This window comes from Cervus canadensis, chromosome 14, assembly GCF_019320065.1.
Source record: "Cervus canadensis isolate Bull #8, Minnesota chromosome 14, ASM1932006v1, whole genome shotgun sequence".
NCBI classification, from domain to species: Eukaryota; Metazoa; Chordata; class Mammalia; order Artiodactyla; family Cervidae; genus Cervus; species Cervus canadensis.
The window spans coordinates 40392040-40418961 of NC_057399.1; the positions used below are offsets into that span (position 1 = coordinate 40392040).

The 26922-nt window shown below is 37.4% G+C and overlaps 1 protein-coding gene across 9 annotated transcripts in view; it reads right to left on the bottom strand.

The window, feature by feature from the left end:
* The window catches only part of MPDZ (multiple PDZ domain crumbs cell polarity complex component), a 159808-nt gene that overhangs the window by 128068 nt on the left and 4818 nt on the right, over nt 1-26922 (bottom strand). For 8 of the 9 annotated variants that reach the window (XM_043486468.1, XM_043486475.1, XM_043486471.1 and 5 more), the window contains exons 2-3: nt 6729-6808; nt 4366-4532 (exon numbers count right to left, since the gene is read on the bottom strand). In XM_043486468.1, coding sequence (XP_043342403.1) covers nt 4366-4532; nt 6729-6744 — 183 coding nt within the window. In that variant the 5' untranslated portion in view covers nt 6745-6808. Of the gene's footprint in view, nt 1-4365; nt 4533-6728; nt 6809-7219; nt 7401-26922 lie in introns of all 9 variants that reach the window. The other variant, XM_043486467.1, reaches the window with a different exon arrangement.

Sequence of the window (26922 nt, forward strand, 5' to 3'; positions counted from 1 at the left end):
AACCATGAGCTCCCATAACCTTCCCATTGCCAAGGGGAAATTTGGTTTATTGAATGATGTCTCATATTGAGCAATATACAATCATCTGGTTCTTTTTTGCCTTTGTCCTGGGAAATGAGAATTAAATTATATACTCAAATTTTAGCCACCCAAGATTCTTGGTATATCTATTTCTCTAATATTTTTATTTGATCTTTATTTAGATTTACCTTTGAATCATCTATTAGGATGTTTTGCCCTCAGGAGTTGTCCCAGATTTTTTTCGGAATGTGAACAGATAAAACTTAGAAACACAGAAATATAAAACCACGACTTTTATACCGTGAAGACCATATTTTTCGAGAATAAAAATGAAAAAGGACTGAATTACTCTAATCCACACTGAACAGTAATTTCCAATACTGGTTCTATGTTAAATCAATGTCTCTCCAATAATTCCAAGAGATTTCATAAAATTTCATAAAATTTCCAAAGAAAAACCTAGAAAAATCTGTCTTAATTTTGTGTATATATACATATGCATCTAGATGATATATAGGTAAGCCAACACTTCCCTGTGAGAAAGGTGAACAAACCAGGATCCTGGAAATCAAACAACAACAAAATAAGAAGTGCCATACTCCAAAAAGGCTGGAAATCCCTGACGAGGAGAAACCGCCAGAATACTGTGCCCCAAGGCGAATTTTCCAGATCAGCAGCTTTTGTAAGCCTGATATCCACATCATTTCTTCAATGTTAGAATTGGTCTCTGTAACCATAATTTTAAAAAATCTCAGCAATGACAATTTTAAGTATCAGTCCTTTCTAATAAAGTTAATAATTTTAAGTCATAGTTTTCCTACAAATAACTTAAGATAAAAAGACATTTAACTTAGTACCCTTAGTCAGTTCAGAAGGCAAGGCAATTAATTAATCATGAAAGTAGAATCCACCTATATTGGGCTGGACAAATGTCACAGAATAAATATGCTAATCCAATATCCTCTCGTCTGACAAGTTTCTGTTATTAAATTGCTAACGTGTTTATTTCCTCCACCAGAGTTGGATTTTTGTCATGAATATGCATGAAGCCCTGCAGTTATTAGCCTGGCTGACTAGGTGACAGTGAGGACACTACTTGAGAATTTGCATTTGACAGATCATTGACACAAAGTCACAGTTATCCAGCCCCCTCACTCAAACAGGACTCATGCAATAGGAAATGAACTGGAGCTACTAGAGATTATTCAGGTTTAATAGCACACATCCTTTTAGCTGGTGGTTAGAACAATACACAATGCGGCAGAGCTAAACAGAGGCATCAATTATACTCTCAGACCTGTTAATATTTTTGACAATATTTAAATAGCACATCCCTTCAGGGCATGGCATTTTTGCCCTCTCAGTTACACACCTGTCAAGTGTTTAATTTGCCAAAGGGAAACAGTTTGATTTCTAAGGGCTGTCTTAATACTGAAGAAGCAAATTGGAAAAATTAAACATTATTGAAAAGAAGTAGTGAAAAGGATCCGAGGGGAAAAAAATAGTAGGTTTAATTCAACAAGGCATGTTAGCATCTGTCATTAATACAACAATATGATCATGTTCTCCATATGGTGAATATACCTTGAGCTTTTCAATTATTCACTCCCTTTGCTTTTAAAAGGCAAAATGATGGCAGAGAATAATTAAAGGGGTCAAACTTTCCAGTAATACTAAAAGAGACAGAGACAGTAACTTGCTCCTATCATGCATATAAAATTAAATACTTGAAAATGTAATTTAGATGAAAGATAATAAATAAAAGCTGGCCATTCATCAGATTTGTATAGCTACTGGATTAAAAGCACAAAGTTCACTCCTTAGATGCACTACTTAAATATTAAATTACAAACTAATAAATTAGCAGTTGGTAAATGATGTAGAAAATTTAAATCTAACATGATGACACTTAGAATATGTAAGTTTAACTTTAAAACAGAAAATATTATATAAGCTTTTGAAAATTTTCTCTAGTCTGGCAAGGGAAAAAAATTAACAAATGATTTTGAACTGGTAAAGAATGGAGAGTAAAGTGAAGAGTACAAAAACTGCAGGACATTATCTATGGTTTCAACGGACAGTAAACTCGTGGCATCTAGGTTCTGTTAACCTTGGTCTGGGGGAGATGAGACAAGCTTCAGGGTCAAATGAGGGAAAGGTCTGTACCTTGGGGGCCAAGAAGTCCAAGTTCCACTCCTGGCTCCACTCTCACTAATCTGCTATAATCAGCAGGGGATGAACAGATGGTTTCCATAGTCCCTTTCAGTATTTGAAGAGGAGACCAATGAGCCAAAAACAGCAAAGTCACGTCAAACACACCTACATAATTCACGAACATCACAGCCTTGAAATACAGTTGACCCCTGCACAACACAGGGGTGAGGAGTGGGGAGAGACATCAATTATGATGCAGTCAAAAATCCAAGTATTATAGCTTTGACTCCTCCAAAAGTTAATTACTAATAGCCTACTGCTGACTAAAGTCTTACCTATAACATAGTCAATTAACACATACTTTGTATGTTATATATATTATATACCATATTCTTATAATAAAGCAAACTAGAGAAAAGAAAATATTATTAAAAACATCATAAGGAAGAGAAAATACAAGTTTGTACAGTTCACACCCAGGTTATTCAAGGGTCAATTAATAAAATGAGATCACCCTGTCTGTAGCCCTAGACTACGGGGCTCCATAATATTATCCTCAATAATTTCCAAAGAAGTTTAAGTTGAATTACCTGGGACCCAAATAGTTTTAGATCCCATATCCTAGTTCCATTTGGAAAGGGTAAAACGAGCTCAACAACAAGCAGTCCTTTTTCTCCCTTCCTTTCAGCAGACCTGGTAAGTACAAAAGCTATTCCCCTCACATCAGACTAGACGGCAGGGACATTTTGACAGCTGCTTCACTGGACCAACAGCATTTCCTACCATAATCACTAGTAATTTTTCTTTCAACTTTCTCTCTCATTCGAGTCATATTTCCACATAATACAATAAGGGGAGAAGGTATCTGTAAAACATCTTCACACTGTTTAAAAACCAGGTAATTTTCTATACCATAATAGCCATAATACTGGTTTCTCCAAAAGAATGCCAACCCATTCTGAAAATGAGTACCTGAAACCAATTTTTTCAATAATTCACAAAGGAAAAAAACACAATTATATATAATGAAACCACCTCTTTTTCTTAATTCATGATCATAACTTTTAAAATCATTAGGTACAAATTCACTTGAGGGAAATATTTTTAAAGATTCTTCTTGATCTATGTACTTAATTTGGGGGAGGGCACTAAAATAACTAGATTAAGAAGTTATATGACATTTAACAAATTCCTTCTCTATTGTTACTATTGTTCTTTTTCCATTTGGCAGATTTGGGGGGTTTTGGTGTTGTTAATTGAAGCTGTTCTTCAACTGAATTATGAAACTAGTCTTCAGGTTTCATGTTAAACTTTTAAGGCAAAATATTGGCTAGCCAGTCATCCATAACCATTAGATTAATGCTATAAAGATCAGAATGATAATTAACTTGGGCTGAAGACATAATTAGATTAACTTCAAACGTTGTGAGGATAACAACCATTTAAAAACTATTTTTTAAAAACCTGAGAAATGGTGATTGCATTAAGTAAGTTCAGTGACCATCTGACTTCAGTTTTCATTCTGTCATTGCATTATGTTTCAATTTTAATATAAACGGTAGGATTTTTTAATGCTCATAATTTTTACAGAAATAAACACTGTTTTACATTTAGAAGTCCTAATGTTTATCACCATCTGATGCTGTCATGGGAGCAATTGCTACTTACACTCTTTTTAGAAGTGAGAATTGCAATTCCTCTAACTGATGACAATGTAATTATTCCTTCTACTGTCAATATAGAGGTGATTTCCCTTCCTTGCATACATGATTACACATGCAAATCCAGGCTCATCTGAAATCTTGTAAGTGTGCTGAATGTCTGAATTTGAATAAGCACAATCACATGAACCATGAGTCACAGTGATGACGGAAACCAAGCTACAACCATCCACCCTAAACATATTTTTATCATCTTCCTCTCCTGCAGGAACTCATTCTTCCATTTTCCCACAGCTTTCAACACAATGTCATATCATTTACAATATACAGCCACAACCATTAAGAAAATAACTGAGGGCATGGCAGGGTGGGGAGCCACAGTGAATATGAAGTCTCACTTGGAGGTTTAAATGACTTCATTAACAATTAATTCACACATACAAAAATCAGCCTTTCAGAAAACACAGGAGACTTTACAAGCTCTGTGCCATGCTATCCAGGCCTCAGGTGGGTACACACCACGTCTTACCTGGTCTTTCAGCTGCTGTATGGAAGTCTGAAGGGTCAGAATCTGGCTGAAGAGCGGGCTCTGCAGCACTGACTTGAGAAGGTTCAGTTTGTCTTCATTGGCTGCATCCCCACGTTCCCTCAGCTTGGCCTGCAAGCGCTCTGCTGCCTGCAGGGCCCGATTTTTGTCTAAACCAAAGAGCAGCATTAGTCAGTAACAGAATTCAAAAGACAGGCATCAAACCATGCTTATAGAAATTCTAAAACTATTTCTTGGGAGAACTGAAAATTGACTTGGAAAAAAGAAGGGACTAAAACAGGTCACTCTAAATACATTCTTCAAACCTTGAAGCCTCTAATAAGAAAGTTTGTTTAAAAACAGCCAACTGGTTATAGTGCCTGGTATATGCAACTAATGGTAAATATGGAAACAAATTCAGATGATGCATATCTGATATGCTTCTAATACCAGCTATTTCAACTCTTATAAAAACTAATTAAAACCAAACATTCTGTGATCTTATAAATGCTATTTCTTTTTTTATTAAAAATGTATATATAAGAAAAATGAGAAATATAACTAATAAGTAGAGGTAAATAATGTCACTGGTGAATTATAACATCCAAAATAGAACAATTTCATGTATTAAGAGGCAAAGCATTATATACTTTTGCATTTACTTGAAAATACATTACAATAACACATATTCCTTCAAAAACACAATTTTTTAATGCTTGAAATGTCTTTCCTCCAAATTAAATAGTGTATGTACATAAGCATAAAACTGAATACAATTTATTAATCACCTTGTATAAGGTACAAAGGTGCCAACGTTAGTATTTTCCATAAGTGTATCCTTAATAATCCTAACATCTAACATGCAAGACTCTAGACAGTTAAATGTTATCACAAATAATAGGTAAAACATCTCTCAAAATCCCACTTTCACTCCCTCTCTCCCTTCCATGTAAGTGAAGCTACAATTTTTAAAAAATACTGGAGTGCTCAGATATATGCCCTAAAGATTCTCAATGATATCTATTAAAATATATTTGCCATATCATAGTAATAAAAAAGAGTGAGAACTATCACTAGAGACATTTTTTGATAGCAAAAATATGATTACACAGGAATAGAGAAACTAAAATATTAACTAATGCTGACCATGAGTTCATGCACAAAGTTAAACACTCATATGCAGAATTTTAAAAGCAAACAGTAATAAAGGTATGCCTAACAACTGATTTTAGGTCATATTTCCCATGGTATCTCAAAAACTAAATCTAGTATGAATTCTCACGTCAATTCTTGAAAGGTGTACAACTCAGTAATAACTTACAAAATGAAGATTAGAAGGTAATGGTTTAAATAATTCTGTATTTCCCCTTTGCTGCCCACTTTCTTATGAGGAACTTTCCTGTGTAAACTATTAGTCTTTACTCTGTGTGATTTTAGTATAAAATAGGTGATGCAGGAAATGTGCACCCATGCATTCTTTTTTATGGTCATAGTACCAGAAACAAAAGTCAACAATAATGATTCTCATGATTACAAAAACAGCTCCTCCTTTCTTGCCACCCATTTCCCACTACCCCTCAAAACCTGCAGGTGTCAAGGCATCAGCCATGATCATCAAGGCATCACAGACAGCTTCCAATACCTTCCAATAATCACACCCAGAGAGTTCCCTGGAAAAGGTGAAGACTGCAGTGCCAGATAAGGGACCATGATAGACTGGATGTTCCATACCTGACATACCTGAAACCAGTTCTATAAACCAGCTTCTCTCAAACTAAAGAGCAGGACAGTATGTGTGTGTGGGCTGGGGTGGGGGGGGTGTGGGGGCAGGGAGGAGATGAACACGTAAGTGTAGAAAATTTGTTGGATATTTCAACCTAAATTATCTACTGCAGAAATTAAACTGCCATAAATTGTCACTCAAGTTGGTCAACCTGTTCGGTATTATTATAATAGTTTTACCAACTTAAAAGCTCAGTACTATTTAACCTGCCAAGAGTAAAGTAAAAGTAAGACATAGGCAATGACCTTCAGTATTAAAAATATTGTTACTCTTCTGATACTATCCAGAAACAAACTTTAACCAGAACTGAGTTCATAAATCAGAACTGGGTTTACATTAAGCTTTCTTAAAACCCATATTTGGTAGAACATTTCATATGCTTTTAACTTTTGCTTATAAATGATGTGTTTGCATAACACTTCATATGAAATCATCTAAATATCAAAACACACTGCCCTAGTACAATGATAGTGGATAAAAAAAAAACTAACCAAGTTATTATAGACAGAATCTTAATATGCAGAACATATTTCCAATGGAAGGAGTTTAAATCATTATTAAAACAGGGAGAAATAGGTCTTACCTATAGTTTCTAACATTTTTTTTTCCAAATTTCAATGTTCTTCTTTAGAATGATTATAAACCAACATCTACAATGGAACTCTAGGGAGAAAAGAAAATGAAATGGTTATATTTCACAACTTTAAAGTTATATTCTAAAACTAAATATTTTAAAAAGCACTTGATACTACTATGATTCCTCTGACCATTAAGATATTGTGGAGATAACTTAAGATAGTTTTCTGTATAGGCCAAAAAAAAAATGTATTCATTTTAGGATCTATTCAAAATTATCTTAAATTTGCAGGTAATACTTGTATAATACGGTAAAAGGCATAAAATCTATTTTAAATAAGTTGGTGCTCAGTTGCAAGGTCATGTCTGACTCTTTGGGACCCAATGCACTGTAGTCCTCCAGGCTCCTCTGTCCATGGAATTCTCCAGGCAAGAATACCGGGGTGGGTTGCCATTTCCTCCTTCAGGGAATATTCCCAAACCAGGGATCAAACTCACATCTTTTGCATTGGAGGCGGATTCTTTACCACTGAGCCACCTGGGAAGCCCCAAATAAGTTGGTAGAAGTATCCAAAATATTTCCTTAAAAGCTCCTCAACAGAGACCACTGTAACTCTGGATTCACTTACAGATCCTTAACCAAAGTAGAAGGAGCTTACTGGGCTCTGAATGAGAAATTCTGTAGGCAAAAGAAAATATTTTTAAGATAAAAAGCAGAAGATATGACCCTGCTGTTAAATGTTCCTAGTCTTAACTGGGAAGACAATTCAGACACACCAATTAAGAAATGAACTGTGATGCTCAATCAGTGAGTGAGTGCAAGATATATTAAATCATAGATGAAAAACTGAATAAAGGAGAGCACAACATTCAAACGATATTTTACATTTTTAAAATACCCTCCTGTCAATAATCTTTTTCCCTACTCAAAAAAACTCCTTCAACCCACACAGATCTCATCTCTCTCTGATTATACTCATCTAAACTCTGTCAAGTACCGGATGCAGGTCCCCACTGACAATACCCACATCACTAACCCATCCTGAATCTCTGCTGTCCAACAGTTTTGTACAACTGACTTCAAGTTATATTGATCCTTCCCCTTGCAGAAAACCCTGAGTCATCAGAAGTCCGTGGGTCATTCCTTCAGTGGAGAAGAGGAATTCAGAACCAGACATCCTCACTTTTCATCTAGAAGATGAGACAGGGGACTTCCCTGAGAAGGAACAAGCTGCCCCTCTGTTTGAGAAAGAATGCCTTTGGGAGAAAAGGAAGAATCTGGTATGCAGGGGCAGATGCACAGACCATCAGTGCTTGCACTCACCTCTGTGTGAACTCTGAGAATAACACCTCCTGACCTTTCTTAAGCCAGGTAGGATGTATAATTTAAAATGACTCCATTTCAAATAGTCAAACAGCTCAAGTACTGACACTTGTATTAGAAAGTCTCATAACGTTTTGAAAAAGTAAAATTATATACATGAGTGCTTGGTATGCACAATAAAATTTAATTCTATGCCCTTTCCCCTATGAAAACTTAACTCAGAAAGATAAAAAGTCAAGAAAAAAGAGCACTGACTCTAACTTGGAATTAAGAGTGATACAGCCTTGAACAAGGGGCCTATCATATGAACCTCAGTTTCCTAGAAAACACACTTACTCTTTGGGTATGTTATGAGAAGTGAGATAAACATACAAATTTTCAGCTCACTGCAAAACACCTACCTCTCTGCTTCTATGATTAATGTTGACCACATGTAGAGGAGCATTCCAATGCCAAACCTTGCGTGGTTTCACAGGGAAAATATAGGAAGATCTTAAAGGACAATGTAAGAATCCTTCATAAAAGAGCATTATTAGATCCTGTCTCAAAAAATTATTAACTTCTGACAAACAAACAAATGGAAAGATACCCCAACAGAAGGACGTCCAGGACTACAACATGTAGTTAATGCAACCGCCCCGGAGGAAGCGTGACGGTAATCAAAGGGCATCGACGAGGGAGTCTGATGACCTGAGTTAAACTTTCAGCCTGACCATTTACTAGCTCTACACCCTTGTTATGTCACTCATCTGTCTTTTCTCAACTTGAAATCTCTAATTACAAGTGAATGGTATTCATAAACTTTGAAAGAGTAAAATTATTTACACAAGTGCTTGGTAGGCACAATAAAATTTAGTTCTATGCTCTTTCCTCTATGAAAAATTAACTTCGAAAGATAAATTGTATTCATTGCTTGGTGGGGGATGGGGGTTGGCCTATGGATTCAGAGGCCCACTGATTCATGAGGAGTCTGCAGAGAAAGCACAGAGTAAATAGTTCTCAATTGTGAAAAACCCTGGCATCCAAAAGTTCACCTACGAGTCGGTTATGCGGAAGTAGAATTGCTTATTCTTTCAGAGAAACCCTTATCATAAATGTTTATATATATATATAAGCCTAGACTATTCCTGCAAGCTTTCCAAAGACACTAATGGTTGGATGTCAAGAGGTGGAGAACAATAGAAGAAAATTTTGAGCTGTATTTCTTCTGAATTTTAAAATTTTTTGTCAGTATACAGTGGCCAGATTTAGCAAATAATAATACAGGATACCCAGTTTAATCTGAAATTCAGATAAATGAATAAATTCTAGTACAAGTATATCCCACACAATACTTGGGATATAATCGCACTAAACACTAACTTGTTGATTATCTGAAATTCAAATTTAACCAGGGCTCCATTACTGTATCTGGCAAGCCTACTTAGCTTAGGAAAAATGCAAATTTTAAAAACCATTTTTAATCTAAGGACTCTATGCTTCCTGCAGAACTTTAATGACAAACCCTTTAAAAATCCTCTTAATGATTTTAGCTGTGACCTTTTGATTTTCCCAACAATTGGTTGATAACACTAGTTCCAATTGAGGATAAAAATCAAACAGCTTCTTTCATTTCTTTTAGAAACAGAAACTGATTAATTAGGAATCATTTTACTTTTCAACAAGTTGTACTGGTAATATGTAGGCACAACTTTTGTGTAGTTGAGAATCAGTACTTGAAACATAAAACAAATCATTCTTGCCCAACACAGACTATATGGCAACTAACAAGTGAAAATGTCTTATGCTAAAAATAATTCTAGTAACAGAAACTGCCCCAAATGCATACAATTTTCTAGATATCTTAACTATTTTGACTGTAAAAGGAGTACACCATTAGGAGAGCTTGCTGCAATGGTTTGCGGCTTGTCAAAGTTGCTCAGCATCCGTTAATGCATTTAAATTTAGCATTTGTCTCATTCTTAGCTGTCTCAGCACTACCTGAAGTTAGCAGACAAATGCAAGGCTATAGTCATCTGTAGGCAGTTTGTCATAAAGTCAATTGGCCATAACAGAAAAACTGACACTGGCAGTCATAATTCATATTCTAGGGTTACTGAACTACTGCTCCAAGAGCACAAAAATGTCCAACTACCCACCAGCATCATGCAATCATCCAACATAAAACAGTCAGCTCTTTTTAGCATCTGTTCTGTAGGACTTCTCCCTCATTTTCACAGGCTTGATCAGAAAAGCATTTGTGAACAAAATCTTCCTTTTCAAGTTGACATTTATGAATCTCTCCAAACTCCTTCAATAATAATAGAATTTATTCATTCTTTTTTGCTCTTCCAAATCAAAGAAAATCTAGTATCCAGGAACCTTGCCTTTAACATAAGTCAAATACTGATTGATGGTTTCACCCTTCCTTTATAAAATGGAAAGATAAATCACCTGTCCAAAATGAATATGCTGAGAGGGGTCACAAGCTTACAAAAGAACTCAAACTCTCTTATTTATTGATTCAGCAACTCACAGAGTGCCTACGTGATGAGCATGTTTCTGGGTGGGGGAATCAGAGGAATGAGGACACAGTCTGAGAACTCATGGGCCAATTGAGTGGAAGGAAAAAAAAAAAGTAAACAGACATTGGAAATAATAAGAATAGAAAAGAGAGATGCCATCAAACCCAAACTGAAGAGAAAAGGGAAAGCTTCCTGGAGGCAGCGACCCCTGCATGGAATTTTAAAAAACAGGTGGGAGACAGGACAGAAGGGGTGATGGAAGGGCTCCCCACACAGAGGCAAGAGCGCGCAGTACCTTCTGAGCACTGCAAGCGCTTACTTAGGCCTGGACTGGGCCTGAAGGACAAGGAAAGAGGAGGTGAGGAGGCTACAGATGTGGCTACAGGGTAAATCACTGAGGGCCCTGGGTACCATTCATGAAGAGTTTATTTGAAACTGCAGCTTCTTTTTCAAAGATACAGCCAATCTTTGGTTTAGAACAATCACTCTGGTGAGGGTGTGGAATATCTATAAAAGAAATAAAACCTGGAAGCAAGAAGACCAGTTAAGAAGCATTTTCAAAAAGATGAAAGTGAAAAGTAAATGAAAATGGGAGACAGATCGAAGGAATAAGAGCTGTAAGCAACAGGATCTGGTGATGTGAAGATAAGGCAGATGAGTCTAGGAAGAATCTCAGCTTTCCTGCTTGAGTTACTGATTGCATGGTAATATTAACACCATCAAGACTGAGAATATTAAAAAAAAAATAGCAAGTGATATGATGTTCTAGAAATAAAGCTCTGTCCTGACCAAGAGTTTAAAAGGCTGAGTGAGTGTTACAGTGCCTTATAACACTGCTGCTGCTGGGCCCCCAAAATTCTTATGTTGAAGCTGTAACCCTCAATGAGATTATATTTGGAGATAGGGTTTTTAGGAAATAATCAAGTTTAAATGAGGTTATAAGGGTGGGGTCCTAAACCAAGAGGACTGAAAACCTTATAAGACAAAGAGATATCTATGTTCCTCTCTCTCCTTCCTTTTCTCCCTCTCTTCACATGCAAGCAACAAAGAAAAGGCATGTTTTTTCATTGAAAGTACAGAGAGAGAAAGTGGCCATCCACAATACCAGGAAGAGAGCTCTCACCTGAAACCAAACCCCGCTAGACCTTGAAGGTGAACTTCCCAGCCTTTAGAGCAGTGGGGAAATAAATTTCTACTGTTTCAGCCACCCAGTCTATGGCATTATTTATAGCACCCTGAACTAATTACTGCAGACTGCAACCTTCCCACAGCCCCTGCTCCAAGGAATATGCCATTTCACACTATGCTATGCCCCTCTCCTCCAACCATAGCCAGGGAAGCAAAGGGTGGGCTCCTCACTCAATGGAAGACAATCTAACTGCTGACCTAAGAGGTAAAACTGGGCTAGAGTCTCTCTCTCGAGAATTTGAAAGAATAAACCAATTGGAGAAGGCAATGGCAACACACTCCAGTACTCTTGCCTGGAAAATCCCATGGACAGAGGACCCTGGTAGGCTCCTCCATGGGGCCGTTAAGAATCGGACACCACTGAGCGACTTCACTTTCAGTTTTTACTTTCATGCATTGGAGAAGGAAATGGCAACCCACTCCAGTGTTCTTGCCTGGAGAATCCCAGGGACGGGGGAGCCTGGTGGGCTGCCATCTATGGGGTCACACAGAGTCGGACACAACTGAAGCGATTTAGCAGCAGCAGCAGTGGAGCTAGAGTTGAAAAGATAGAAGAAGCATAAGTAAGAATGAAGAAGCCAAGATGGGGCACACACAGGCTTGAGTTATGAGAGACAGAAACAAATCAGTGGGCAGAGACACAGCTGACATTAGGAGAGAGGCAAGTATTGCCCGGAAGAACCAACACAGCTAATGAGAGGAAAACAAAGTAAAACTGGTCCCCAAGAAATAGTCACTGACATCTATTTTTACAGTGCACTCCATTTGCCGGAGGTAATCTGTATGAGGCTCTCTTTGTTCCAATTAAACACACCTATTACACTCTGCTTAGGTACAGCATCATACTATCACATCCCAAATAAACTAGTATCTTTCTTAAGATGAACCCTTCCTCCTTTAACTAATTCATGGGGATACTCTACTTCCAATAAAGATTTGAGGGAACTTACAAGCAAATACAACTTTAATATGAAAACTGAGACAATTAAGAATTTTACAAGAGAGATAGTTACTTCAAAAAAACAAAGCATGGGGAACTTCTACTACAGCAGGTGAATAAAATACTGTGAAGGATTCAGTTTTGATCAGAGCCTGAGAAAAGTCATCAGGTTTAAGTCAAACAAATTATAAATCTACTGTTGATAAAGGAATGTGAGATCTGACTAACAAGGTTTCATTCTATAAATGACACCATAGTAACTGTGGAAACCATTTACAAGTAATGAAAATATTTCTGGCTAAAATATTCTAGTCAAAGGAGAATAGAAATACTTTCACTTCAAACTCCACTAGAAAAATAAGCCAAACATGTATGTGAAAATTAAAACACTAAAAAAAAACCAAAAACAGAATTTACAATTTATAAACCAGGAGGAAAAAAGATGGAACAAACCATACTCAAGTAATCTAAGAGAGTTTGGGAATAGAGAAAATAAAGAAAAAAGGAAAAAGCATCATTAAAAAAAGAGGAATGAAATAAATTCAGATATCCACATTCACAATAAATATAAATGGGTTAGACTCACTGAAGAACAGGCTCACAATCTGTATCTCAAAAATGAAAATGAGAGTTGTAAACAGTCTGATGTCAACCTATAATTTTTAATATATCGAATAATAATATATGCTACACATAAAAAGGTATTTATGTGATTTCATCATTACAACAATGAGTTATTGATAAAAGGACACATTCTAAAATCAATTACAGTTATAGTTACTTTTAGGAGTGGACAGATGGAAGTGGTAGCTTTTGATCAGAGAGAGGTCAAAAGATGACTTTAGCTTTCTCTACCTTTTTATGGAAACTATAATTTTAGAATGTTTTAAACTTATATGTGTAAAAATTAATTCAGTTGAAATATTTATGGATAAAGTGGTGAAATGCATGGTATTTTCTTCCAAAAAATGGCAGAGCTCAGAAGAAACAGGACTGGACCTGCAACAGTGGCTATTGAAAGTGAATAATGGATACATGAGGATTCACTATAATATACACAACATAAAATGTACATTATAAAGTTTTCATAACAAAAATATAGAAAAATAAGTGATTGACAGTAAACATGTGAAAATGTTAATACCTACCTAATTTTGGAGGACGGGACTAGAGCTGATTAGTTCCTTCTTTATTCACAATATTTTTCAAATTCCCCCTATCATCCTTCCCCAACAAAAAAAGGTTTCACCTTGAACTACTAAATTACTTGGAAAAATATTTTACTACTGGTAAGTGCTACCAGAAAGATAATTTCTTCAGGCTAGATCACTTAACCCCCACAAAATGACAGGAAATATCATGAAAAGATTTCTTCAAAAGTAGTATTTCATAAGGAATCTGCATTTGTATCATTAAAAACAAATTTATTCTGATTTTCTGATGTTAGAACACTGCTTCTAGTTTTACCAAGCCCTGTGAGGTAAGAGCCTTAGAAGCAGATCTATGGCCCCGGATTAGCTAATTCCAAGTGAGGCTGAGCAGCAGGGCAGGAAGTGATGAATGACTATTACTGCTCTACTTCCGAACATACACGCAGAGCAAACTAAAACCCCCACCACTGGAAATGATGGGTCAACCCAAGAGAGTACATGAATATAAATTTGTTTCAGTTGAAAGAAAACTTATCTTTCATGTTTATGTAAATGGTGATTCAACATTATGAACAGGCACATAATATATTTAAGCTAAAATTATAATATGGGCAAGTGGCATGTTAATCCACATTTGGACATACATAAATTATAATCATTCCTCTGATCAGGAATCTACATACTCTAAACAAATTTTGGTGATAATAATTATCTCATTCCTTTTCCTAGGAATTTACTAATACGGAGAAAAGAACCTATGAAAATACTTATAGATATTAGGCTACTTAGTAACTCACAGACACACTTACACAACAATGTGTTTATACTAACAAACATTAACTTTGTTTAATGTTCATTAACTTTATTTTGGTTTTGAAAGCTACTTCCTTTTATTTTTAAGACTGTTGGCCTGAAGTGAAAAGTTCATTGTCCTTTCAAAAAGTAAAACATGTTCTGTCCTTAACTGCGGATTTCCTAAAAGCACAAAGATACTAATTTTATACAGACATTTTACCAGATTTATATCCACTTCCAGAAACACACACATAAATTATATTTTGTGATGCTTTTGAGTCAAGCTCCTTATTTATTGCTCACACTCAAAGATGAAGTCAATTTTATGGTTGAAAGCATAGGGCACAGACACATACAAGTTCGCTAAGGTTTGGTGAACTATAATTTTAAAAATAAGTGTAACAATTTAAACAATAAGAATCAGCAGTGTGTCTGGGATTAGAACCTCAGGCTGCTTTATTACTCAATTGACTTTTTGAAAGGCTGGACTTTTTTTTTTAATATACTACAAACCAATTAAGTTTATATTGCATTAAACTATATCCATTTCCTTCCTCCTCCATCATCCATATTTTTTTTAAAGAACAACCAAGGAGACACACACATACACACTGCTAGAGAACTAGAGATTCCAATACCTTCTCTCTGGGCAACCATTTTTATGTATTTTCCATCCATACTGTTCTCTCTTAAAACAACCATTCCTACAGGAAAGGGACCCTCTGTCCAAGTCAACTCACACCAAACATGGTGACTCAGAGAAAAGATTTAGATGCTTCTGAGAATAAAGATTTAGCCTCTCCTGTTCTCTCATCCCCTCGCTAAACTCAGGAATGCAGGCTGGTGGGCAGTTTGCTCCTGATTGCCACCTCGCTGTCAGTGTGGAGAGCCGAGCAGCAGCAGGCCGGGCACGCTTCTTGGACAGAGCAGGCAGGGGAATTCCTCCAAGGGCTGCCCTTGCAGGCAACACCCTGGTCCACATCAGACTCCAGAGGCAGCCGAGCGTTCACACAGCACTCACTCCAGCCACATCACTGTACTGAGGGAGGCCGAGGACGGCCAGGAGGATTACCTCCGCCACAGCATCCTCAGGGGTCATCCCTCCAGGTGGCAACCGATCCACCAGAGAAATTACCCCGGGCGCCTGCCTCCCGCCCTTTGCCTGCCAGGAATGCAGCAATGCTCCAGTGGGCGGGGCCAGCGGGGTCCCTGGCACTTAGAAAAGGCTCAAATACACAAAGCATCCCCATAGGACCCTGTAACTCGGCCAGCAGCTGCCAGCCCGTTCTGTGTGAGGACTGCCCAACTGCAAGAGGAGGTGACAGACCAATCTCTGTCGTCCCTGGCTGCCCTCTCAGAGATGAGCTTGTGAGATCACAGCAACAATACTGGCATATAACAAAACCACTGATGGCTCTGTCAGTTGTGACTCAATGATTCCTTAGGGGAAAGCACTGAAGAACAGTACAGAGAGACAAACTTTACAACACAGATACACTGTGGAACTAGGAGGTGGAAGGTCAGAATATTACAACCACGCTGGTTCGACTTACCTCCCATCCAACTAGTTCATGCTCTTCATCAAAGGTCATCCAAGGGCTTTGCCCCATAATTTAAAAAAGAACTCTACATCCACGATTCCCAAACGGTTTTTCCTGTTCTGGAATCTTTTCTACAAAAATTATGAAGCGCCATCTATCATATCACCACTTAGCTATCATTTAGCTGTAAGTACTAAACATAATTAGATATTTTTATTTTTCCCCATCAATCAGTGCTTCCTAACTTCAGTCTGTGGCTTTCATGATTTCCCTTTCCTTTGCTGAATTTGGATGGAAACAAAGATAAGGTTTACAAACTTTACCCAGAAAAGGGCAGCCTCAAATTTCTAAAGGCATACTGATGTGTGAGTTAACGGAGCTGTTTTTCTTTACTGGACTATGCTTGTGGTGACTAGAGGTCTGCGCCCACAGTGACTCCGTCTCAACCCTTTGCTGTGCTGAGAAGTACCAGGCATGTGCTGAGAAGGGCTCATGAAACATCATGCTTTCTTGCTCTGAGTCCATTCTTTGCAATGCTTGTCATGGAGCATTTAGAACCTTTATGTTTAGCTGGCAGAAGAAATTAATGCATTCTTGCAATTATTAATGCTTAATAATTTCAAATATCATATTTAATGAAATCAGAAAAGTTTGTGACCTTTTACCAAAACAACTTGCTAACACCTTATTTTGCTGATATGGAGTAAAAGGGCAAAGAGATTACTAACTTTCCCAAGATCACATAACTCAGACCTTTCCTTAAGCAATCCTATTTCCATAGCCATTATTATACAGGGGCACTGTAAAGTTTACATAATAAAACATCAATAACTATCTGAAAGTTTCAACCGAAGGTAGTCTTAATTCATCTACAAGAGGATATAGGGGCAGAAGAAAAAGGGAGAAATAATAAGCTTAAAAACCTTACTCATTAGATTGGGTGTCTATTAAACTCCCTAAACAATGAACTGTTTAATTTTCCATGTCATTTTGTGGAATTTTTTTTTAAAAGCAACTTTATTGCTCAGATAAAAATTAACCACCAAATATTCCCTTCAAGAGCCAAAGGTTTCCAAATATATACTCACCACTGGAACATTTAAAATGTAGGTGTGTTGTAATCCACAACTAAGCCAATAATTTGTCATTTAAGACTGTTAAAACATGTTCTTCAATAACAACTGATAATAAAACTGTATATAAGAATTGGTTTCTGTTGCATCTACTATAATAACAACTCTTCCACAAGTGAGTTTTTTAGACAATGAACTGGCATTTATTTTTACTCTTTGAAATGAAACCGTTTACAAAATAGCTGTCATATATCCCCATCTTCTTAAACACAGTATATGTACTTCACAAACATGCATACCTTTAATCCTACCAATAGCTCAATATCAGATATACCTACTTTCAAGTAAGAAAACTAAGGCTGAAAGATTCAAGTATTTTCTCCTATACTCATGAAGTATGTAAGCACCAGAGCTAACATTAAAAGCCAATCTGAGTCTAACTGACATCAAAGCCAAGTGCTTTCCACCAAATCATAGCTCTGTGCTCTAATACTACTACTATAGGAAAGAAAATAGCTGCTTACCTTCAGATAAGTAGCCTCAGACAGCCACGCTTTCAGAGGTCCCAAACTGCTACTATAAGGCTCTCTTGAAAAAACACTCTTACCATTTTACTAGTTGTGAGATCCTGGGCAAGTCACTTAACTTCTTGGAGCTGCTGTTGTAAAGTGAGCATTAACAATAACATATGCAAAATGCCTGGAAGAAACAGGCATACAAAAGCTGCTGCTATCATTATTTTGTCTTCTAGTGTCTGCACCAACTCAGTGGACATGAGCCTGGGTGAACTCCAGGACCTGGCATGCTGAGTCCATGGGGTCGCAAAGAGTCAGACACCACTGAGCGACTGAACTGAACTGAACTGCGTGTTTGTTGTTTCCAATTTGGACATAACTGTTTAACTGGAGTGAAAATTTGATCATTTCTGACCTTGGTCTTGTAAGTTACACTGTGTCTTACCTATGTAGTAAATAAAGCATGTAGCTTTAGGACAGCTTTCCCGTTGCTGAAAAATACACGTACTTTTTGCCTTATTGAAGATCCCCCAAATCACTCCCTCTAAAATACTTCAAAGAAGTAGAAATGAACCCAAAGAAACTGTAATCCAAAATTCAGCTTAATCAAAGAACTGACACTTAAAAAGTGTTAAGTTACCAACCAGAGGAGACAGACAGAGAGGGAATAGATGTGGTGTCTGACAAGACAGAGATAAACGAACAGGAAGAAAGGAAGAAGAAATATTGAGGTGAGGAAGCTGAAAGGGGGAAGAAACAGAAAGCTGAAAGACAGCAAAGCAAGTTAGAAAGCCCTGAGAAAAGTCCTTAGCATTTGCCAGGCTAACAGGGGGTGGAGGGAATGCTGACTAAGGTCACAGATGCCCAGAGGAACTGAATCATCTCCCTGCCAGTGTGAAATCTGATCTCAAAGGAAGAACTGCAACTCAATCTTCCTGTACCCAAACACAGTAAAACTCATTACATTTGAGTCACTATCCTTCGAGTCAGTTATCAGAATCTCCCTGAGATAAAGTATGTGAAAGTGCTTAGAAAACGGGAAGTTATAGAAGTATTAGGCATTATTATTACTATCAACAGTATTACCATCAGAATGACTAACTGATGCTGTTGTTTCCTATCCCTAATTTAAGAAAATCAACAACAATTAAAAAATTATATATACACAGCACTATTTTAGCAAGTTTTAAATAAGCACTTACATTTCCCTAGGCATAAGGCACAGGCAGATTCAGCACGAAGATACCTGCACCAGATACTTCCGTTCTCATACAAATAAATACACACTTTCACATCTAATTTTGCATTCATAATTGCTTTTTTTTAAGAAAGCCATACTAAATTCTATAAGCTTTAAGCTCACCCCCCCCAAAAAAAAACTGTACTATCTGTCTCTATCACTAAATCATATGGCAAAGAAAAATAAAGACAGGTATCTTGTTGACGAGCTCTCAATTTTGTAGAAAACAGTACATAATTACACTGCAACAAGATGTGCTAAATTTAGGGAGAGTAAAAGGAATCCAATGCTATCAGAATGAGTCAGAAAAAAAAAAAAAAAAACTGGGAACGTGACATGTGAATCGTCCTGAAAGACTTGCAACGTGGGATATGAGGGACAGCCAGGAGAGGGAATGGCAGGCGAGCATTCTACCACTGAACCACTCATGCTAGGAGAGGGGATGGCAACTCTTACAAATGGAAAGACACCTGCTACGACAAGAAAACCACATAATTTCATGACAATGGTTCTGTAGCACAAGGCTTCCCCACTAGACAGGGCAGAGGAAAGCCACCTTTCCATGGCCTCCGTGGCACTTTGCCTACAGGGGCAGAGCAGTGAATTTTAGATACAAGGTGTGGCAGGGAAGAGGGGCGAGTTACTAAAATTTATTTTCTGGGGGAAAAAACATTCTGGCAACAGGCTACATAGTTCATAAAAAATAGAAAAGAACTAGGAATTTCCCTGGTGGTTCAGTGGTTAAGTCTCAGCACTTCCAATATAAGGGGCCCAGGTTCAATCCTGCAACCGAGGGTTCATGAGCCTCAACTGAAGATTCCTTATGACATAACTAAGAAAAAATCCCACAATTCTCAACCAAGACCTGGCACAGCCAAAGAAAGAAAGAAATATTTTTTAAAAAAAAATAGAAAAGAACTAATAATAGTACAAACAGATGTCAGGTTGTTAAAAACAGCCCAGTCCGCGGAGCTGGGGGGTTGCAGAAATGTGAGCAAGATTAATGCCAAGAAACAAGAGAGGTGATACAGACACACACATTAGAGAGTATTAAAAAGGTCAATGAGCACTAGTTGTGTGTTTGGGACAGGTGTAATGAGTGAATGACAGCAACAGAGGTCAACTCTCAGCATTTCTAATCTGGGAAACTAAAAATACCAGAGCATCATTAGCTTAAAGAGCAGAAAAAGAAATGTCACTTAGAGGAAGGGGGTGGAAATGCATTCCTTTGGTGCATATTGAGCTTGAAATGTCTAGAAAACAGGAAATAACAGAATCTAGGCTCCATGAGGGTAGGAACTTTTGTTTTTGTTTTTTTAAATGTTGTTGATTTCTTTTTCTCACTGGGCTATATCACCAGCCCCAGAAACAGTAGCTGGCCCAAAGTGGGCACTCAATAAATATCTGTTGAAAGAATGGATCAATTACGTAAGTGAATCTAAGGAGAAAAAAATTTGGAAGTATAAATCAGGGAATCATTGGCCTAAAGATGTTGCTGAAGATAAAGAAAATTAATCTGGGAGAAAATAGAGATTAAGGAGAGAACAGAGGCTGGAACTCTGGGAAACACAGACATTTAAAAATAAAACATAAGAATTACTTTGGGGTAAAAATCTATTAGAAGTAAGGATTCTTCATGCTTTATCACTCTCAACAGGTACTTACAAAACTCCCACCAGGGCCAACACTCTAGGCCAGGTTACTGTTTATTTAGCTGACCGTAAATAAGGGTCTTCATTGACATCACATTTGACATCACTTTGGTTCCTATACTAATGTGATCACAAATGACTTATGGAAAGTGAAAGTCGCTCAGTCAAGTCCAACTCTTTGCAACCCCATGGACTATACAGTCCATGGAATTCTCCAGGCCAGAATTCTGGAGTGGGTAGCCGTTCCCTTCTCCAAGGGATTTTCCCAACCCAGGGATCGAACCCAGGTCTCTGGCATTGCAGGTGGATTCTCTATCAGCTAAGCCACAAGGGAAGCCCCTGACTTATGGAAGATAACCTTAATCAAGTCAAATTAAATATAGAAGATCGAAATATCTTAGACATCAAACAATTATTTGTAAGAACAAATTCAAAATCCTAGTGGAATCAAAATGTTCCAGCCAGATCCAAGATGAAATAATATCTACATATATGAAAACTCTGGGCTTCCCAGGGAGCTCAGTGGTAAAGAATTTGCCTACCAGCACAAGAAATGCAAGGGACACAGGTTCAATTCCTAGGGAAGATCCCCTGGAGTAGGAAATGGCAACCCACTCTAGTATTCTTGCCTGGGAAATCCTACAGACAGAGGAGCCTGGTGGGCTACAGTCCACACGGTCGCAAAGTGTTGGACACGACTGAGCAGACACGCATGCAAAACATGGGGGGGAAAAATCTAAAAAATCAGTGAGCATGCTCTCTTATTTACCTCCATACTAAACCAAAACGAATTCACCTCTAGATCTTCCATTAACTGAATATGCAAACACTCAAAATAAATTAAAGTTTGTCCACAGTAACTGAAACCAAGGTTTTTCATAACCTGTAGTAAAAACTCTCTAGAGAGAATGCTGTATCCCTCTGACAGCAAAGAGATGCCACTCTCTAAACCAGCTCATAAGCTCATCAGGCAGTGGTAGTCTACACTGCAGAAGACACATGGAGGAAAATCAGTTGAAAAGATAATTTATATCATGCTGGCCAGATTCCAAGTTATTCAGATAAGGGAAAATTATATAAAGAAGTCAAAAGTAATATGAACCTACTCAAACACAAACCTTAGCCATATAAGATAAGTAAGTGTGGGCCAATTCAATCCCTTAATTACTAATTCAGAGATAATTATAACAGGCTACACTATTTAGTTACTTTATGTAATTCCATAGGACTCACTAAGGCCATCCTAACAACCTGGTATTTTCTCTCTAAAAACAATTTAAAAGACCTTATTCTTTCAATAAACATGACTATTTGCTTCTTAATTAACCCATCTACTACTTAATCACATACATTAACTGTATTTTACCATGGCACTCAAAGGGCTGTTAAAATTAAGATGATAAACCAACTTTTACTTTTGTAATAATCCAGAGAGTGTACCGGCTTTAAATGGTGTTGTTCTAGGGTTTGTAGTTTTTGTTGTTACACATAATTTCAATCAAGTGATAAGAAAGTAGCAACAAACATAGAAAATGTTAAAAATGACCTGAGAAATCGGAATGACCCCAGTAAGAATAACGTGTTTTCAAAAAATAATGACCATTCCTTCTCCAATTCTTGGTGTGTCCAATGATATTAGATGTAACATACACTGGGGGGCAATTATTTGGTTAACTCGGGCAACAGATTACTCCTTTGTTATCCAATTCACTATATGATTGTTATATAAAGTTGTCAAAAGAAGTAACCAATAAATTTTTCAAATATTATAAGAACTACCAAAAATGTGCAAAAGGGTCAGGAGAACTAGACAAGCACTCTGGAATAAAGCTTGGGGCTCAATACTAAGAGTGACTTCACAACGTCATCTACAAAAGCTTGTGGAAAGCCTCAATGCTCATGCAACTTTTTTTTTAATTACCTGACAAAGTCAAAAATTAGAAAAATTTAAAACTCTTTATTTTACAATTTACCAGGCTTTTTTTTTAAACAAAACATAACTTACATATTTTGAAACTTCAACTAACATTAAATAAGGGTATTCAGATTTTACATTGATCTAAAGGGACAGGAATTTAAGAAGATAGAATAAAACTATCAAATACAAAAGTCTGACCCAACACAGTTGAAAACAAACAAGCACACTATAAGACAATGAAGTATAAGAGAATCCTGAACTATTAAAAAAAAAAAAAACCTCTGAATGGTATATTCATACAATGAATTAATACTCAGCAATAAACAGTAAAAAAACCACAAGTAAAGGCAACACGGATGAACCCAAAATAGAGTCAAAGCAGTCAGACACAAAGAACGCACTGTCTGACTCCATCTATTTAAAGCTCCAGAGAATGCAAACTAATCTATAGTGACAGAAAGCAGATCAGTGGTTACTTGGAGATGGGGAAGTAGGAGAGGCAGGAAAGAATTACCAAGGGGCATGAGAAAAAAAACTGCCAGGGATGGACATGTTCAGTCTTGACTGCCAGGATGGTTTCACAAGGGCCAAAACGCAACAAACTATACAATTTCAATACGTGAAATTTATCATATGTGAACTACGAATTACATTAATCTCAGTAAAATACTTACACAAGCCCTCCCCACTCCTTGAGAAAAGGGGAGAGCCTAAACATCCTGAGTTTAGCACCCAACAGATATTCATTGAATTTAACAGAGCAGCCTAGGGAGAAAAATCCAGGCCTAGGAGGGCTGTTTAGACAGACAAAGATATTGATAGATATATGGCTATGGCTATAGACAAATAGCTGAGAAAAGCAGAGAAGCTAACGGCAAAGGAGAAAAGGAAAGATACACCCATTTGAATGCAGAGTTCCAAAGAATAGCAAGGAGAGGTAAGAATGCCTTCCTCAATGATCAGTGCCAAGAAATAAAGGAAAACAATAAATAGGAAAGATTAGAGATCTCGTCAAGAAAATTAGGGATACCAAAGGAAAATTTCATGCAAAGATGAGCACAAAAAAGGACAGAAATGGTATAGAACAAACAGCAGCAGAAGATATTAAGAGGAGGTGGCAGGAATACACAGAAGAACTGTACAAAAAAGATCTTCATGACCCAGATAAAAACAACGGTGTGATCACCCACCTAGAGCCACACATCCTGGAATGCGAAGCCAAGTGGGCCTTAGGAAGCATCATTACGAACAAAGTTCGTGGAGGTGATGGAATTCCAGTTGAGCTATTTCAAATCCTAAAAGCTGATGCTGTGAAAGTGCTGCACTCAATATGCCAGCAAATCTGGCAAACTCAGCAGTGGCCACAGGACTGGAAAAGGTCAGTTTTCATTCCAACCCCAAAGAGAGGCAACGCCAAATACTGTTGAAACTACCGCACAATTGCACTCATCTCACTTGCTAGCAAAGTAATGCTCAAAATTCTCCAAGCCAGGCTTCAGCAATACATGAACCGTGAACTTCCAGACATTCAAGGTGGGTTTAAAAAAGGCAGAGGAAGCAGAGATCAAATTGCCAACATCCGCTGGATCATTGAAAAAGCAAGAGAGTTCCAGAAAAACATCTACTTTTCCTTTATTGACTACGCTAAAGCCTTTGACTGTGTGGATCACAACAAACTGTGGAAAATTCTTCAAGAGATAGGAATACCAGACCACCTGACCTTCCTCCTGAGAAACTGTATGCAGGTCAAGAAATAACAGTTAGATCTGGACATGGAACAACAGACTGGTTCCAAATCCGGAAAGGAGTATGCCAAGGCTGTGTATTGTCACTCTGCTTATTTAACTTATATGCAGAGTGCATCATGCAAAATGCTGGGTTGGATGAAGCACAAGCTGGAATCGAGATTGCTGGGAGAAATATCAATAACCTCAGATATGCAGATGACACCACCCTTATGGCAGAAAGTGAAGAAGAAGTAAAAAGCCTCTTGATGAAAGTTAAGGAGGAGAGTGGAAAAAGTTGGCTTAAAGCTTAAAATTCAGAAAACTAGTATCATGGCATCTGGTCCCATCACCTCAAGGGAAATAGATGGGGACACAGTGGAAACAGTGTCAGACTTCATTTTTTGGGGCTCCAAAATCACTGCAGATGGTGACTGCAGCCATGAAATTAAAAGACGCTTGCTCCTTCGAAGAAAAGCTATGATGAACCTAAAATGCATATTAAAAATCAGAGACATTACTCTGCCAACAAAAGTCCATCTAGTCAAAGCTATGGTTTTTCCAGTAGTCTTGTATGGATGTGAGAGCTGGACCATAAAGAAGGCTGAGCACTGAACAACTGATGCTTTTGAACTGTGGTGTTAGAGAAGACTCTTGAGAGTCCCTTGGACTGCAAAGAGATCCAACCAGTCCATCCTAAAGGAAATCAGTCCTGAATATTCATTGGAAAGACTAATGCTGAAGCTAAAGCTCCAATACCTTGGCCACCTGATACAAAGGACGGACTCATTGTAAAAGACCCTGATGCTGGGAATGACTGAAGGCAGGAGGAGAAGGGGACAACAGAGGATGAGATGGTTGGATGGCATCACCAGCACAATGGACATGAGTTTGAGTAGGCTCCAGGAGTTGGTGATGGACAGGGAAGCCTGGCATGTGCAGTCGTTGGGGTTACAAAGAGTCGGACACAGCTGAGCGACTGAGCTGAATTGATAAGAGGGATGAATACACACACATATATATGTATATTCTGCAGATTTAATCAGTATAAAGACGCATTTCAGCGCTGTAGTTTTTCTAAAAGGGAACAGCATGACTACATTCACCGCCCCCGGATAAATCATGAATGAAGTAGCAAGCAGGGGGTCAATGTCAGTCAAAACTACACTGAGTCCTATAGATGAGGCCCCTCCAGCGCGACAGTCGGAAATAAATGTTGCCCAGAGGCAGACTTCATGTTTGACTTACTAAAAAAACAAATTACCTTCAAATGCCTGGGGTGGATGCAGGGAGGATGGGGGATACTTGACTTAAACCTTTTCAACATTATCCAGTAAAGCCTTAGACAAACTGGACCTGTTGGTGAAGGGGAGAACTAGCAACATACAAGAGAAGCTAGCCATTCCTTGTACAGATCAGAGAGGACCCTCTCAACTGTAGAATAATCTTTAGTATTTATGGTTCTGTTGCCACAGTTCTGTCAGTTTAGTGATGTCTTACGAGCACTGGAAAACAGATTCCCATTATCATTTTCTTCAGCTAGGTCCCTGAAGCAAGGCCTGTTAGGGCCCCCCTAATTACATATTGTAAAGTTAATCCAAAATTAACTATGGTCTATAAGAACATTTACTTTTAAGCCCAGATCAAGATTTAAACATGCCTTCTCCACTGGTGTCCTGTGTCCACATGGTGCTCAGCCATATTATACCTCCTTAAAGAGTCAAGAGACACTGGTTCTAACGGATGCTATTAATGTCAATTCAAATGTATGGATGTTTAATAATCTCAAATTATCCTCACTGAGAGGAACGACAATTAGTGAAAACTACTGATCAACAGTTGTACTTGTTCATTTGTATATCACAACAAGCTGGGCGTCCTCATTTCACAAAATACTTGTGTTTTAGGGAGGGGTAGCACCTAGGTGAGAGAACAATAGCTAAGTTTTCAGCTTCTTTGCACCTATCTATGTCACCCATATTTTTCAATGTGCTTTCTTTATCATCAAAATAAGTTACTAAAAGAAAAACTATCTTATGTATTTTACCGTAACTAGTTTTAAAACATAACTAATAGAGTAAACGAAAAGCATTCCAAAACGTATTCTTACTGTCAACATTAAATCATCAGCACAAAGGAAATAGGTTTTTCCTTAAGCTTTTGTTTTTTTTTTGTTGTCTAGTAACTGATGTTTCTATTTTTTCCTTTCTTACAAGTAAGTATTTCACTTTTCCCTTTCCCCTCCTACATTTATTTACAGCACCTCAGATATGGAGGTAGAGAGGTTTACAACAGCATAATGAATGCTGATTTTGCAGATGTAAATAAAACTAAAAGGAAGATAAAGATAACAATTCCCTAGACCAAACAAATTTAACCACCATAGGCAAGAAGAAAAAAAGCCGGAATTTAAGTACTGTTTTACCTTTTTTTAAAAAACACTCAGCTCTCCAAATTTGGAAGAACTGCTTTAACATTTCTCTAACAAATATAATTTCATCACTTCAAAAAAGGTTTTATTTTATGATATAGGATATAAATTACTTTTTAAATTATATTTTCTCAAAATGGAGAATAAATTTCTGGGGGGAAAAAAGACTATGCCAAATACTTGCCCACAAAATGTGTACAGGATA